A 15,790-nucleotide genomic window follows, 5' to 3' on the forward strand; every position below is an offset into this window, starting at 1 on the left:
CAAATGCTGGAGAGTCTTCACATAAGAAACAAGCACCACGAAAGAAGGCAAAGGTTGAAGCAAAAGACGAAGATCCTATGCTGTCCACAATCAAGTTTGACCTTGAAAGGGTTGTTGCAGCTCTTGAGAAGGGTGGTGGTGGGGGTGATGAAATACCAGAAGGTCTTTGGGATGCATTGGACGGCCTTCCTGGATTTGGGGAGGGCCATCTTGTTCACTATTATGCTCATCTTGTGGATAATCCATCGACTGCAAGGGCTTTTGTCATGCTTAGCCTTTCTAACGAGTTGATTTGGGTGACTAGGTATGTCACGAAGAACTTCGGTCCTGTCACGAAGAACTTCGGTCCAACCAACGGTCCAATGGGATGATTGGATGCTTATGAAGGCTTATTATGGACTCCTCTAATGTAGGCTGGCATATTTTGCTGTTGTATGGACTCCTCTAATGTTCTCTACTAATTGTATGGACACCAAATATCTACTGTAGCAGTATGCTTTATGTGATGTATTTTGGACTGTAATCTGATTGATTGCATGGACCATATATGTGATGTATGGATCTGATACTTCATCTACTAGTATGTTTTATTCGTATATGTGTTATGTTCATATATTCTAAACTGTCTATGAGAAAAAATACAAACAAAATGCTATCAATTTTTTTTCTTGTGTTTTCAAAATCATGAAGAGTAGATCAGCTCCATTTCTTACTCCTGGAGGTAACCTCACCGGAAGGTGAGGACATTCTTTTCATCTCATTCCATCTCTCAAAGCAAACACAAAATGAAACCATTACATTCCATCATATCCCATAAACCAAACAAAATTTATAACCGTTCTATTTTCCAAACCAAACAACATACTAGAACCACTCCATTCTCATAAGAATGGAATGGAACGGAGCACTCCCAAACCAAACACAGCCAAAAAGAACGCACGACGTGAATCAAATCCAGCTTTCCTTCCAACACGGCACGGCTCGGTTGCCGGCTACCTGCCCCCACCAGAAAACGCCCATCCGAAATTCGAACCCGCTCAAGCGCCCTCCTCGCTCAGATCCCATCTCGGCCGTCCGTTTCGAATGCCTCCACCCGGATTCAAATCCCGTTAGAAACACAGCTCCTGCCCCACATTTCCTCGAGCACCTCGCAGCCATTTCTTCTGCTTCCCCATTCCTCCTTCCAGAGTGAGTGACCGAGAGGGAGATGCTCCTCCAGCTACAGGGTTCTAGAACCTTCTAGAGCGAACCTCCACCAGGCAGCTCAACCTCGCTGGCCTCGTCGGCTAGCCGCGGTACCCAGGTAGGTCCGGCCGTCCTCCTCCAGCAGGCGATTCGGAGGGATCGATCTGCTGCTGCGCCGGAGTGACGTCGATTGGCTTTTGAATTTCGTTTTCCCCCCTCCCCGAAAATTTTCGGAATCTCCTGCTGCCGGCTGCGGATCTCTCCCGAGGGAAGAAGGCCCGGCCTAGAGGCACCATTCGCCGCCTCGCGATACTCCTCGTCACCGCCGCCACCACCTCCAGCTCCGCCTCGTCCGGCCTCAGGTGCGTCCAGCTTTCCCGGAGAGAAGAGCTTCTGCTAATTCGGTTGATTTGGTGTTTGGGGTAAAGAGATTTGAGGAGTGTGGTGTTTCGTGCAGAATGGTGAGGGATCTCGTCGCCCATCGCCGCACCCCGTCGAGGGCTTCCGTCTCGGAAGCCGGCGGCAGCAACGACGAGAACGCGCCGGCCGATGACTCGTCCGCCGCCGCCGCCGCAGCAGCACTGGTCGGTGCCGCCGCCACCGCGGAGCCCGACGCGGCGTCGCGGCCGCCTCTCCTCGCCATCCAGCCGTCGGCGTCGGCGTCGGGGTTGAAGCGGAAGCAGGAGTCGCCGGCGCCCACGCCCTCCTCGAAGCTTCCCTTCCGGACCCCGGAGAAGGCCGCCGCGCGGAGCCGCTTCGGCTGGGCCCCGCCCCGCGCCGAGGAGCTTCCCCCTCGGATGACCACCCCCCGCGCGCATCGCGGCAAGGCAGCCGCGGCGCCGGCGGCCTCCGAGGGCGGCGGGTCGGCGCAGACCACGCCGACCAAGAGCGTGTCGAAGCCGGCGCACAACTACAGCGTCGGGATGAGCGGGTCGAGGCAGGTGGTGATGAGCGGTGGCGCCCGCGGGTTGGGGTTCTCGACGGGTGCGAGGGGCAGTGCGGGGCCCGTGTCGTTTGGACAGCAGCCGGTGACGGCGGTGGTGAATTCCGTGGAGGTGCCGCATTTCGAGCTGCGGGAGGATCCCTCCTTCTGGATGGACAACAACGTCCAAGTATGCATCCTGATTGATTTTTGTTGCTTCCTAGTGTACTGATTATTTGATTAATGATTGATTGGGAAGCATGATGGGAGAAAATAGACATTGGGTTACTCATTCAACTCGAAGTACACATTTGTTAGTAGTGACTGAGAATCCTATACTTTCATCTGGCAGGCTAATCTTCAATGTATTAAAAGGGGAATTGGAACCATGTTTAGCTAATTTCTTCTTATTTGGTATGCTTATCAGGGTTAATTATTATGTAGATGCCCCGAATAGTGAGCTAGTGATGTTTTGTCTATTTCAGTACTTTCCTTTTGCATTTCTTACTATGCAATATGTATTTGAGCTTTAACTTACAAACCGGTTCATATTCTTGAGAGTCAGCTTCTACATACTAACATACACATGATTCAAATGAAAACCCTGAACACATCTTTCACATTTGTGGTTCATTGTCCAGGTTGTTATCCGTGTCCGTCCCTTAAATAGCACAGAGAAACACTTGCATGGTTATAATAGATGCTTGAAACAAGAAAGTGCACAGAGTATCACATGGGTTGGACAACCAGAAAGCCGTTTTACATTCGACCATGTTGCTTGTGAGGGAGTGAATCAGGTGAGTTTGACTTTGGAAACAGTTCGATTTCATGCTTTGATTCTAATTTTGGATCGTGATTAATTGCTGAATTTGCTTCTGTAGGAAGTGCTCTTCCGCGTTGCTGGTTTACCAATGGTTGAGAACTGCATGGCTGGATACAACAGCTGCGTCTTTGCTTATGGACAGGTTTCGTTATCAACTCGTTTTGTTTTATCTGTTGATTAGTAAAGAAACACGATCAAGATTTTGACATTTCAAATGTTTATAGACTGGAAGTGGAAAGACGTACACGATGCTTGGTGAAATCAGTGATCTAGAAGTTCGACCTAGTCAAGAACGTGGGATGACACCGCGCATTTTTGAGTTCTTGTTTGCTAGAATCAGAGCGGTAATTTTTTTTTCTCTCCATACATCACACATGGATTTTTGCCGATTAGATGATCAACTATCTCATCATGCTATGGATATTGAATGTGTTATTTGGCAACCAAATAATTTGCAGGAAGAAGAAAGCAGGAGAGATGAGAAGCTTAAGTACAACTGCAAGTGTTCTTTCTTGGAGATTTACAATGAACAAATTACGGATCTCCTTGATCCTTCATCCACAAATCTCCCAGTAAGCTTTCATGTTGTTGGTTTAAGTCAGTACCAGCAACCGTGCACATGCTATACATGTTTTTCATAACATATGGTCTATGAAATGTGTACTGTAACCGAGAGGAGGGGTGATGGAGCTGAATTTGTAGGCCTGTGAGCATAAAAACAGAGAATTGATTTGAAACAACAAGGGAGGATGTAGAGGGTAATTATCATTAGGAAAATATTGCTCACTTAAGGGGTTAATGGTTAGATGAACAATTGAGCATAATTAGTTGCGTCAAATCCTAACTCTATCTCAGCAAGTAGTTTAGATATATATATATACAGAACATGCAAGTACAATACCATTACTTCGTTATTTGTACTAAGCAAAAAAACTAACGTGCAGCTCCGTGAAGATATAAGGAATGGAGTTTATGTTGAAAATTTGACTGAACTTGAAGTTGGTAGTGTCAGCGATATTATAAAACTTCTGATCCAGGTATATACATTTCTTCTAGGGTTTTTATTTTGTGCAAATATTCTATGGCAGATTGTTAACGTACTTTAACTCGATGTGCTTGCCTCAGGGTTCTGTGAATAGGAAAGTAGCTGCGACAAATATGAATCGCGAGAGTAGCCGCTCCCACAGTGTTTTTACTTGTATTATTGAGAGTCGGTGGGAAAAAGACTCTACATCCAACTTACGGTTTGCGAGACTGAATCTAGTTGATCTTGCTGGGTCGGAACGGTAGGAATACAATATTCTCACTTGTCTCACAATTTTTTGTGCCCTGTAAGATTCCAATTCTCTATTCATTCATCTAAAACAGGCAGCGGAGTTCTGGTGCTGAAGGTGAGCGGCTGAAGGAAGCTGCTAATATCAACAAATCATTATCAACATTAGGGTTTGTGTCTAAACTGAAAGTCTTAGATGAATATATATTTTAATATGCAAAAAGGTTTATCTGCACTATTACTCTCCCGTGAGTATTTCCTGAATTGTTGATTACAGGCTTGTGATAATGAGTCTAGTTGACCTTACACATGGGAAACAAAGGCATGTTCCTTATAGGGACTCAAGATTGACGTTTCTTCTCCAGGTAAAAACCTCAAGGATACCATATTATCCTTATCGATGTTTTCCATGATGCTTAAAAAATCAAACTACCCCCTGATACATGTAGGATTCACTTGGCGGAAACTCCAAAACAATGATCATTGCAAATGTCAGCCCTTCGTTGTGGTAACGAATTGTTGTACTCATATTCGATATAACTTGAAAAAGCTCGAGATCATGTTTGGTATCCTCATACACTTTTTTATGCATTTACATAGTTCTGGCAATGAAACCCTTAGTACTCTCAAGTTTGCTCAGCGTGCTAGGCTCATTCAAAACAATGTAAGCACTAAGCATCTGCCTCGTAAGTCAATTTTCCTTCTTTATGAAATATCTTGGTTACTAACCACGTCCAAATCCTTGCCTCTTCAAATTTGAAGGCTGTTGTGAATGAAGATGCTTCAGGAGACGTGCTAGCTTTGCAGCATCAGATTCGACTCTTAAAGGTGATGTATGCTGCACTTGTAGTCCTACTTATTTCTTATTTTATATATCTAAAATTAAAATGTCATTACATCAGGAGGAGCTAGCTGTCCTCAAGCGGCAACGTGTTACTAGATCTTTACCATTCAGTGCTAACATTAGTGAAAGATCTGGAGGTGATGCTGACAATGGTACTGAAACCATGAATGTTGATGAGGAAAATGATAATGATGCTCCCAACAGAAAGTCTTTGCAAAATTTAAGAATTTCAAATAAGCAGGTAAGCTGCCTTTGTCTGGATTTCTTATGTACTCATTACTCCAAGGTTCACACGTTTTTATGTCGATCGTGTTAACCTATCTTATATTTTAAGCCATTAAAATATTGCCATTTACTAAACTTAAATCAGTATTGTATGTTATTCAAGTCACACTGAACATCTTTTATTGGGTGGCTTTGTCCAATTTCTTCTAGATCCTAGTGAAGATATTTTCCATATGTTAAGTCATGGATTAGACTAAAAGTTGGTTCTCTGTTGTGCATCTTGTGTATCTCTCTTTGAAAATCCCTTCACAAATAAATTGCCTTGCAGCTGAGATCACTGGAAGAAACACTAGCAGGGGCTTTGCGAAGAGAATCAATAGCAGAAACTACTGTAAGGCAACTTGAAGCTGAAATTGAGCATTTGAACAGATTGGTAATTTCCTGGCAACACCAAACAATTTCTGTAAAATATTTCTATAATGTTTGAAAGGGGATATCCCATATGGTTTTTGGCATCTTGTTAGGTTTCTCAAAGGGAGGAGGATACAAGGTGCGCTAAGATGGCACTGAAATTCCGTGAAGATAAGATCCACCGGATGGAGGCGCTTGTTCATAGCAAATTGCCTGCAGAATCATATCTAGTAGAAGACAACAAAGCTTTGTCGCAAGAAATTGAGTTGCTTCGTGCAAGAGTTGAGAAAAATCCAGAAGTAACTCGTTTTGCGCTAGAAAATATTCGTTTATCAGACCAACTCAAGAGGTACAATATAGTCTATATAAACATGCACAGATATTTGTTGCTCTTTGTTAACAGGTTTTGATGATTTTGATGATTTTGTAGGTCCCACCAATTTTGTAATGAAGGGGAGAGGGAACTTCTGTTGAATGAGGTTTCCAACCTTCGAAATCAGGTTTATATTGACCTTCATATTTAATTCTAATGAGTACTATTTGATAGGTTTCCTTAATCAACATTCCTTGTGCTGACAGGTCTCGCAAATACTAGAAGAGAGGATATTATCCGAGCAGCAAAATAACATTTCAGCCGAGGTTTAATTTTGTCTAGCTTTTCTCTGCCCCCAGTTATGTTTCCTACAATTTTGTATATTTCTTCATTTTTGGTGACATTTTCAGGAGACTGAACTACAATGCTCTAACTTAGCAAGTGACCCTGAAGCTTTACCTATGGAGGTATATTTTTGCCACCTTAGGATCATTTTATGCATTCACTTATATTTTGTACTGACTGAAATTGCAATGGCCAAGCATGCCATCTGGATGTCATATACTAACTGATACTGCTCGATCTATGTTCCCTCCAGTTGAAAAGGACCCGCCAAGAGTTAGAAACCTCTAGAAGCGAGCTGCAAGTTTGCTTAGAATCGAATAAAAAACTAACAAGGTAACTGAATACTTATATGAATAGTATTGGCATCTATTTTCTTTGCTGAAACTTCTCTTAAGTAATTAGACTACTTAACAGGGAAATAGCTGATCTACAAAAACAATTTAGTACCATCAAACGCTCAAAGAGGGAGGAACATTCTAATCTATTCGAGGTATGGACATCTGGCTGTGAAGCAACTGATCTATTTTCTACACTAGTCATTCTATCAATTGTGGTTATGGTTGAAAATCTACTTTATGATTATATTTTTACACAGAATTTTTCATCGACATTACAGCAGAGTGATTCTCAAACACTTGCAAAGATGGTAGATTTTGTTGAGGAGGCTTTCATGGAGAAGACAGAAGATACATTGAGCCTGCAGCTGGAGTTGGACATACTTAAAACAATTCTTGCAGAAGAGAGGACAGCCCGTGTGGAGGTTGAGGAAAGAGCTACTAGCTTAGGTGATGAGTTGAAAGCAGTGAATTTACGTATTCTTGAAGCTTGCAAACAGAGTGATGCTACAGAGAGCAAACTGAATGATGCAAGATCTGTTATTGAAGCTCTCGAGTCGCAACAGATTCTGTTGATAAATGAAATAGATGAGTTGAAGGATAATAATCACCAAAGCATTGAGCTTCTAAAGAGGAGGGATATAGAAATCTCAAGATTGAATACTGAGTTTGACAACCACCGAAGACATGAATTATTGGCTATTGGAGATTCCAAAATGCAACTTGTAAAGTGTTTAAAAAATGAAGACTCACCTCTGCAGAGAAAGCTGAAAAGGATGCAAGCTTCACTTGAGAAGGCACATGACTTAAATACAAGGTACCAAAGAGATCAGGCATCTGATAGTTCTGCCAAGCAAGAAATGGATGAAGTCCGGAGACAGGTTGAAGTTGAAACAACTGAGGTGATTATGTGCTTGCAAGAAGAGCTTACATCACTCCAACAAGAGTTAGATGGTAGTAAAAAAAATGAATTGTTTGCCAAACAAAGCTTAGATGAGCTTCAACTGGAAATGAAACAGTTGAATGATAGGCTACTTGAGGTGATGAAAGAGAACGCGAGCTTTTCTGTTCTAACTGAAGAAAAACAAAAGGAAATTCAGCTGATGACCAATGACTGCGAGAGCTTACAAAAAGAGATTATATCACTCCAACAAAACTTAGATGCTAGTAGCAATAGTGAGTTATTGGCCAAACAGTGCCTAGATGAGCTTCGGCTGGAAAGGAAACAGTTGAATGATAGGCTATTTGTGGTGATGAATGAGAATAAAGGTTTTTCTGCACTAATTGAGGACAAAGAAAAGGAAATTCAGCTGTTGACTAATGACTGGAACAGGTTAGCTGTTGACATTGGAACCTTTCTTGTGGATGGAAATGCTTCTCTTGATGAAGCTTCTGACCAGGTTGCCTTTATTTCTGAGTCCTTCTCTCGGAGAAGGTGGATTGAGGATCAAGTCCGGAAGATGTGTCGAGGTATATCTGACAGAGATAAGTTACTTGAAGACCTTCAGAACCAGCTGAAGGAGGCAGATGCTATAAAATATGACTTGGACCTGAAGTTAAGATCCTTAAGAGGAGCAATGGAGGCCGTAAATGAAATGCATCAACATGAAATGAATGATCAAGAAAAAGCAATTGCTCTTTTAAGATCTCAAGTATCTGAACAAGGGCATGTAAATCAGCATCAACTTGAAGAACTTAAGAGAGTAGAGCTTTTGTTGGATGAATCCATTGGGACCTTTCTGCAGAAGGAGGTCCTAGAACAAAACTATGTATCATTATTGACGGTGGTGGAAGAAGAGATTCATCAGCTCAATTCTCAGTTAGACCAGTCAAAGAAATATATAGCTGAATTACTGAGTCAGAGCAAGGACAAGGAGGAGAGTTTTGACAAGCTAAAAAATGAAGATAGTGCAGTTCTGCTTAGAATGTCGTCGGATGTTCTGAAGGCAAAGGGTATTATACGTGAGTTTGGAATTGGATTTAATACATTGCAGTCAAGCCTTTCTGTGGACCCTGAAGAAGTCGTTTGTCAAAATTCAGACTTGAATTTGGAGGCTCGGGTAAGATAATGCTCTTGTTATTTGGTATCGAGGTGAACCGTACAATCCACTATTTATGTCAGTAAGTTCCTCCTGTTAATCAATTGATATCAATTAGAAGTGTCGGCCTTAAAACATTGATGTCATGACAATATTTTACTCCATTCTTTAGGCTGAACTTAAAAGGCTGGGAGCCCTTGAAGCTGGACATCAAAGCAATGCTGAAGCCCTTCGTCAACTTAGTATTGAGATGGAATCTGCAGTTCATGAACTGCAGATGCTGCAGTCTCAAATGGCCAAGCTTCTGCAAGAAAAGGAAAATATGAAAGAATGCCATTTGCAGAGTCAAAGAACTCTTGAAGATCTAAGTTCCGAGGTCCTTCAATTGAAGTCACACATAATTGATCAAGAGAAGTGCTATGAAGTCAGACTTAAAGAATTGGAAACAAAGATGCAAGAAAAGGAAAATGATGCAGCAACATCGCTTACTTCATGGCATAAAGAGAAAGAGGTAACATTTTGAAAGGCCATTGGGCTCCGTCGAAGTTCTCTTTCTATGATTGTGTTTATTATTTTCTGAAGAACATAAGAACATATTGGGTTTCAATTGGATTTCTAAACTACCATATTCACAAGAGACTTATTTCTTCTTCACCAGAAAACCCCCCACTAGAATTGTTTCCTTTTGCAGTAAAGCATGATTGTACTAGACAAAAAAGATACTCCATACATTTAGGGATGTGGTATTGATGTGCAAAATGCAATAGGATGGTGCTTTTTGGAATTTATGGCAAAATGCCTCTTGTGTTCTTTTAATCACGTGTCATTGTCACATGGGTAAGAAAACATAGTTATTACTTATCCTTACTGGATTATGTGAAAATGGATCTGGTTGAATCAATGCACATGGGTTGAATGAATTTTGTTGTTTCATGTTGTATGTAAATGCAGCAAAGAGTTTGTATATCTGAGGATGGTGTTATGTTTAATTTTTTAAGATAGTTGATCTTGATTACTTGCTATCGATTGTGATCATTCTTTCAGGTACTTGAACTTGAGGTTTCAGAGGCAAAAGGTCTGGCACACCAGAAATCATTTGAGGCTTGTACTCTTATAGCCAAGTTTCAAGAAGCACAGGCAACTATAGCTGATGCAGACTCCACAGTAAATGCACTGGTCAAAGCAAATAAAAACACGAAACTTCAAGTAGAAAACTACAAACAAAAAGAAAGTTTGTTTACAGTTGAAAAGGGTGACTTGCTAAGGGAGGTCAGTAGTTTGAAGATGCTCCTAGATTTGAAGGAACAGAGTTACCAGGATATGGAAAGGAAATTTAAGTCAAGCCTGCTTGAGGCAAATGAGGTAGCTCTTGAACTGGAAGATGGCATTAGGTATATGAAGAATCTGCTATCAGAGAACCTTGAGTTTGTTTCTTCTGATGTTGAATGGATGAAGTCAAAACTTCGGCAGTTCGCAGAGTTAGCAAGAACTTGGTTAGAGGAGAACTGGTTAGAGATAATTGGAAAAGATTGTGCTGTTTCTGTGTTGCACCTCTGCCATATGGGAATTTTGTTGGAGAGAATTACTGGGTTGAATGCAGAAAATGGTTTCCTTCAGCATGGGCTCTGTGAGACTAATTCTGTGATATCTAAGCTGCGAGAGCACAATGACAAAGCAAAGAATGAACTCCAAATTTGTAGTGTTCTCAAAGGAAAATTACTGCTTGACATCAACCACAGTTTCAGTCGTATTGCGAAGAAGGAACAAGAAGCAACTGAATTAAGCTCGAGATTGGATTCTTTCGGGAAGAAGATTCTGCATTTGCAAGCACAAGAGGAAGCAATGTTGGCACGGTCAGACTCCATGTATAGTGAACTCTCCGTTTTGATTGAAGAGATTGACGCTACCAACAGGAGTGCTTTGGTAGCTGAATCCATAGAAAAGAAAGAGCTACGTCACCAATTGGAAGAAGCTTTACTTCTCAATGCAACGTTGAAGGATACAATACTTGAAGATTTGAGTGTGCTTGAAGTGAACAATGCTCTACCTGTAAATGACATGAAAAGGTGTAATGAATTTGAGTTTTGCAGTTGGCTTGCAAACTATCACCATGAGGCGGTTATGATCAATACAATTGCAAAAGAAATTGACTCTACTGTCTTGGCTTCAGAACTGGAACAACATAAAGTACAGCTTCAAAAACAAAGGCATATGTTTACTGATGTACTTGAAGGATTGAATATGGAAGCAACTTTGTGGAAAGTTGACCAGGATTTGGGCAGTGTTTCATTACATGCTTTACATGAGGAGAACAGTGATATGAAGATTGATTTGGAGAACCTGAAGCAAAACAAGGATGGAGTTATGGAAAGCATACTTGCAATGAGTGAGGAAAACTCAAAACAAAGATTTTTAGTTGACTCCTTGGAATCCAACATCAGTTTGTTGCAAACAGACCTAGATGGAAAAGTCAGAGCTCTGATGGAGTTGCAATGCTCCCATGCAGCCTTATGTAAAGAGCTTGAGTTGAAATCTGAGGTCATTGAACTCGGAATATTGAGAGAAAATGCTTTGAGGTCTGAGAATGATTCATTGAAGCATGAAAATCAGGATATCCTGTGCAGGGACCAAAGGATGGTTGATCTGGTTTCTAATATTGACACAGAGAAGTTGTCTGCTTCCGTTCAAGGCTGTTTGGAGCAAGTTAGTGATCAAGTACATAAATACATTGATGAACAATTGAGCACGGTGATGAAGTTCTCCAATGACTTAGACTCAATTCAGTTGTCTGCTGAGGAGCTAAGCATATATAATTCATTTTTACAGTCTGAATTAGCTAGGAAAGATGAAATGGCCAAGGGCTTATCATTTGATCTTAGCCTATTACAGGAGTCAGCATCTGTTGCAAAAGATCAATCAGATAAACTTATTGAGTTGACTGAAGCAATTAACTCCCTGCAGCAAGAGGTTGCTTCTAAATCACATGAACTTGATAATCTTGTTTCCGGAAGGCAACTACTAGAAGCTCAAATCATGAGTAGTAATGAAAAGATCACTGTGCTAGAGGAGCAGCTAGCAAGTACAGTTTCTGAACTAAAGGTAGTTTCTATGGAGAACAGTGAATTTAAATCTCAGCTCAACCATATGGAAGGGATCAGTTATGCCATGGAAGAGGAGTTAGCCGATAGAAGTAAAGCCACTGAAAGAATGGAAGAACGGTTGGCTGAGCTGACAAGTTTACTCGATGAAAGGAACAGTTTTCTTCAGATTTTGCAAAATGACTTCTCCAAGCTTTTGGATGAGAAGCAATTCTGCGACTCACAGGTGCATATCTTGAGAGAGAAGCTGGAGATGGCTCAGGCAGTGGCAGAAGAAAGTGAAGCAATTGCTGCGGAGGCTCGACAGGTGCTTACCCACCTACTTTATAATTGTTCTCCACTTTTCCCCCTTGAATACTGCTTGTGTTATTCCCCTTTAGTAACCTATCAACGCTTCTATTGTTCTTTTACAGATAGCGGATGAAAGGAAGACATATGCTGAAGAGAAGGATGAAGAAGTCAAGCTGTTGGAGAGGTCAATTGAGGAGCTCGAAAGTACTGTATGTGCTTTGGAGAATCAGGTGAGCTGTTTTACCACCTCTATTTCAGTGTTGATTCATTGCAGTAGCTTTTTACTTAAGTGTATTGGTTATTTCCCTTAAGGTGGGAAACATCAAGGAAGAAGCTGAACGGCTAAGAATACATAGAGAAGAATTAGAAGTGGAGAAAGTCAGGCACCAAATGACATCAGTACCGTGCGCTGGGAAAGTAAGGAGCTCCATGGAAGATGGAATGGTTGATTCAACTGGCTCATTCAGGTTTGTATGTTTACGAATTTAGTTATTGGTTATCTCAGTTGTAACTGTAACACTTGCTAGTTGTTTCAGGTTTTCGCCTGGTTTCCACACATTTTTCATGTGCCTTAACTTTCTCCTGCAGACACTCAAGAGAGATACATAATGAGCTACTGGAGGCTCAGGAGAATATAAGAATACTTGAAAAGGAGGTTGCAGAAAAGGAATCAGAGGTAATGTTCTAATTTCTAACCATGCATGTACTTTTTGTTCCAAGTAGGCAACCATTTCTCACTTAAAATAAAAGTTTCTTAGTTGCTATGACTATGATCATTGCCTATTGTAATCATTTTTTATTTAGAAAATGGAAGCTTTATTACGCCCAGCCTCTGCATGCAAGATGCATATAGCCTAGGTTATTGTAATAGTGTTATCCAAATATTGTTGGTTTCAGTATTCACTGTCTTTTCTTTTAGATTGATCAGTGCAAGTCACATATATCAGAGCTAAACCTACATGCGGAGGCAGCAGCACGAGAATATAAGCAAAAGGTAAGAAATTTGATTTCCTGATTTATTTTTAAGAAGTGAAGTTATCAACAGTCTTCAAGAGCACTAATGAAATGTGATCTGGTTAGTTCACGGAGCTAGAGGCCATGGCACAACAGGTTAATAATGACAATGCATCCATAAATGCTTTCTCCACGAGACCAGAGAAGATTAGCTTGAAACCTCGGGGTTCAGGCTCCCCATTTAAGTGCATTGGGTTGGGCTTTGTACAGCAAGTAAATTCTGAGAAAGATGAAGAACTTAGTGCTGCAAAGCAACGTATTGTAGAACTCGAGGGCATAGCAGCTAGTCGGCAAAGGGAGGTGAGACTCCTCCAAGTTCCCACCTTATTCTGTTTATTCTATTCGTAATTTTACTAATCTTTCTTTTTTCTATGTTAATGTTAGATATTCATGTTGAATGCGAAATTAGCTGCAACAGACAGTATGACACATGATGTGATTCGTGATATGTTAGGGGTTAAGATGAACATGACAACTTGGGCGGTAGGAATACAATGTCTCTTGCCTATTCATATAAGTATATTTCAATTTATACATATATACCACTATTTTTTTATTGACGTTTCCCTATGGAATTGTAGACACTAGTTGACAAACAGCAAAAGATGAGTACAAAAGAGACAGCTATTTGTCAAACCGAAGAATCTAAAGAGGTAAGTTCGACATTATATATGCATTTCCTTACAACTGATCCTATCACTTGAATTGTATTTAATACCAAGTTTTTACCAGTCCAATGAGCTGATTAAGTTGAAGAAGCGGCTTGACGAATTCATTGAAGAGAGACAGAGGTAGATACTTAGTCATCTATGGCCTCTCTAAAATCTCAATGATAGATGATATGACGTACATGCTAATGTGTTTGCTGCAGTTGGATTGATGAAATAAACCAAAGACAATCAGAACATGGAGCTGCTCGCATTGCCATAGAAAAATTACGACAAAAGGAACATTTTATGGTAGCTGAAGTTGACTTGCTGAAGGTATGGCAATTCAGCTTTCCACAAAAAAAGAAAGGGTGTGTTCTTTCTTTCTTGTTGTGGTATACATTTGTTTTGCTATATTAATTGGCTGCTATGTTGAAGGCTGAGAATGCAAACTACAAAACCATAATTTTTAATCTTGAAGATGAAGTAAAGAAGCTTACCAGACAACAGAATCTTCAGCTGCGGATTAATCACCATGTCAAAACAAAGGTATCAAGTACTTCTACAACTTTCTACTCCCTCCGTCCCGAATTAACTGACATGGATTTGTATAGATTCTTATAGAAATCCAAGTCAGTTAATTTGGGACGGAGGGGGTAGTATTTATGAAAATTATTGTTATAGTATCTGAGCATCTTTCGTGCACTTCCCAATTCCCAATAGGAAGAGAACATCCTGCTGAAAAAGCAGAATGAAGAACTAAGTGCAAAGCTGCAGCAGCTAGGGGCCATTGTTTCCCGCTCAAAGGAAAAGCTTGGCCGCAACAGAGTCTCAGATGGAAAAGATCCAGATGAGCAGATGGAAGAGGAAGTGTTTTTGAGGAAAAAATTAGAGGTGCGTATTACTTAGTTTCTATCTGTAAAGAATTATGGCTGGTACAAGGACACTGATATTCTGTTTATTTGCATGCCAACAGGAAAGTGAACAAGATAGAAACAAACTTGCAGAAAATCTGTCGAGTTTGTGTACCACTGTTCTGAAGGTATGGATATTCTTACTAAGAAGCAAAGCAACGTCATGGAGTGGTTGAAGCGAGTTTGCCATTTTAGTAGATTACATGATCAAACATGAATCCTACTAATGCTACAGGTAGCTGGAGTTAGAAGCTGTGAGTCTGACGCGAGTCTTCTGAAAGCCATGGAAGCCTTAAATCAACTCCAGTGTTGCATTTCTTCTTTGGAGAGTGAGGTCGACGATCTTAGGCTAAAGGTAATAATAATGTGTGATGGTGCAAAAACCGTTTCATATCGAGCTAACTGAACCTTATTTATTAGTAGGATGGAAACCAGTTTCAGTTAACTGCGGCTTTTGTGCTATTCAATCATAGAGGCAAAAATATACTTATCCAATGCTTTCATCTTACTGATGCCCAAATATTGTGACTTTTGCAGTGCAAATTGTTGCGTGAAAAGGCCCGATTAGACGATCTCCGTAGCGACTCGTCCTCTCTGAGCTCGGGGGCGAAAGAGGGCTCCAGATCACCAAGCGTGTGCAGATCTCCGAGCATTTCGCCTTTCCGATGAGTCGACGCAGGTGAAACAAAATGTACATAACACATAGTTTGTTACTGGTTAGTCATCAGCTAACACCCATCCGGTAGGTCTTTAGCTCTTAAGCATCTCCTCTAGTACAGTTCAATTGCTAGAAGGGAGGATGGGGATTCGGCAATTTCTGTTGCTGATGTTGTATTTGTTGGTCTACTGCTTAACCATGTACACTGTATATTTAATCAATGAAATCCAATGCAATCATTCTTTCATTTGTCCATGCTCTATTACGCTGATGTAAATTTGTCCAGTGCAGCCATTATTTAACCAAGCTTATATATTTTGTTTATGTATACGACGGGATCATGCTCTATTACGCATGAGGTCAGCACAAACTTGTGCATATTAACAACTGTCCAGAAATGACTATCCAGTCATGGCTCCATTCTTGATGGACACATCACATCAGCAACAATAT

General features: G+C 40.9%; 1 protein-coding gene across 3 annotated transcripts; it reads left to right on the forward strand.

Moving 5' to 3' along the window:
- Positions 1 to 1,111: 1,111 nt before the first annotated feature.
- LOC100844828 (kinesin-like protein KIN-12F) lies at positions 1,112 to 15,586 on the forward strand. Of its 3 annotated transcripts, none has more exons than XM_010240577.3 (38): positions 1,112 to 1,547; positions 1,643 to 2,297; positions 2,749 to 2,904; positions 2,989 to 3,072; positions 3,155 to 3,274; positions 3,389 to 3,502; positions 3,875 to 3,967; positions 4,056 to 4,216; positions 4,299 to 4,373; positions 4,481 to 4,568; positions 4,653 to 4,711; positions 4,804 to 4,867; positions 4,966 to 5,031; positions 5,106 to 5,288; positions 5,601 to 5,705; positions 5,797 to 6,032; positions 6,114 to 6,183; positions 6,263 to 6,322; positions 6,407 to 6,463; positions 6,595 to 6,674; positions 6,756 to 6,831; positions 6,937 to 8,736; positions 8,888 to 9,226; positions 9,760 to 12,120; positions 12,227 to 12,334; positions 12,417 to 12,571; positions 12,693 to 12,780; positions 13,024 to 13,098; positions 13,185 to 13,418; positions 13,503 to 13,601; positions 13,700 to 13,771; positions 13,851 to 13,909; positions 13,990 to 14,101; positions 14,204 to 14,314; positions 14,489 to 14,659; positions 14,742 to 14,807; positions 14,915 to 15,034; positions 15,217 to 15,586. In XM_010240577.3, exons 2-38 carry the CDS (start codon positions 1,644 to 1,646, stop codon positions 15,346 to 15,348), a joined length of 8,703 nt encoding a protein of 2,900 aa, XP_010238879.2. In that variant the 5' UTR covers positions 1,112 to 1,547; position 1,643; the 3' UTR covers positions 15,349 to 15,586. The 3 variants fall into 3 exon arrangements, with proteins under 3 accessions (XP_010238879.2, XP_014758685.1, XP_014758686.1); XM_014903199.2 differs by having other exon boundaries at positions 6,958 to 8,736; XM_014903200.2 differs by having other exon boundaries at positions 6,961 to 8,736.
- Positions 15,587 to 15,790: the final 204 nt, after the last annotated feature.

The sequence above is a fragment of the Brachypodium distachyon genome, chromosome 4 (genome assembly GCF_000005505.3).
Source record: "Brachypodium distachyon strain Bd21 chromosome 4, Brachypodium_distachyon_v3.0, whole genome shotgun sequence".
Lineage (NCBI taxonomy): Eukaryota > Viridiplantae > Streptophyta > Magnoliopsida > Poales > Poaceae > Brachypodium > Brachypodium distachyon.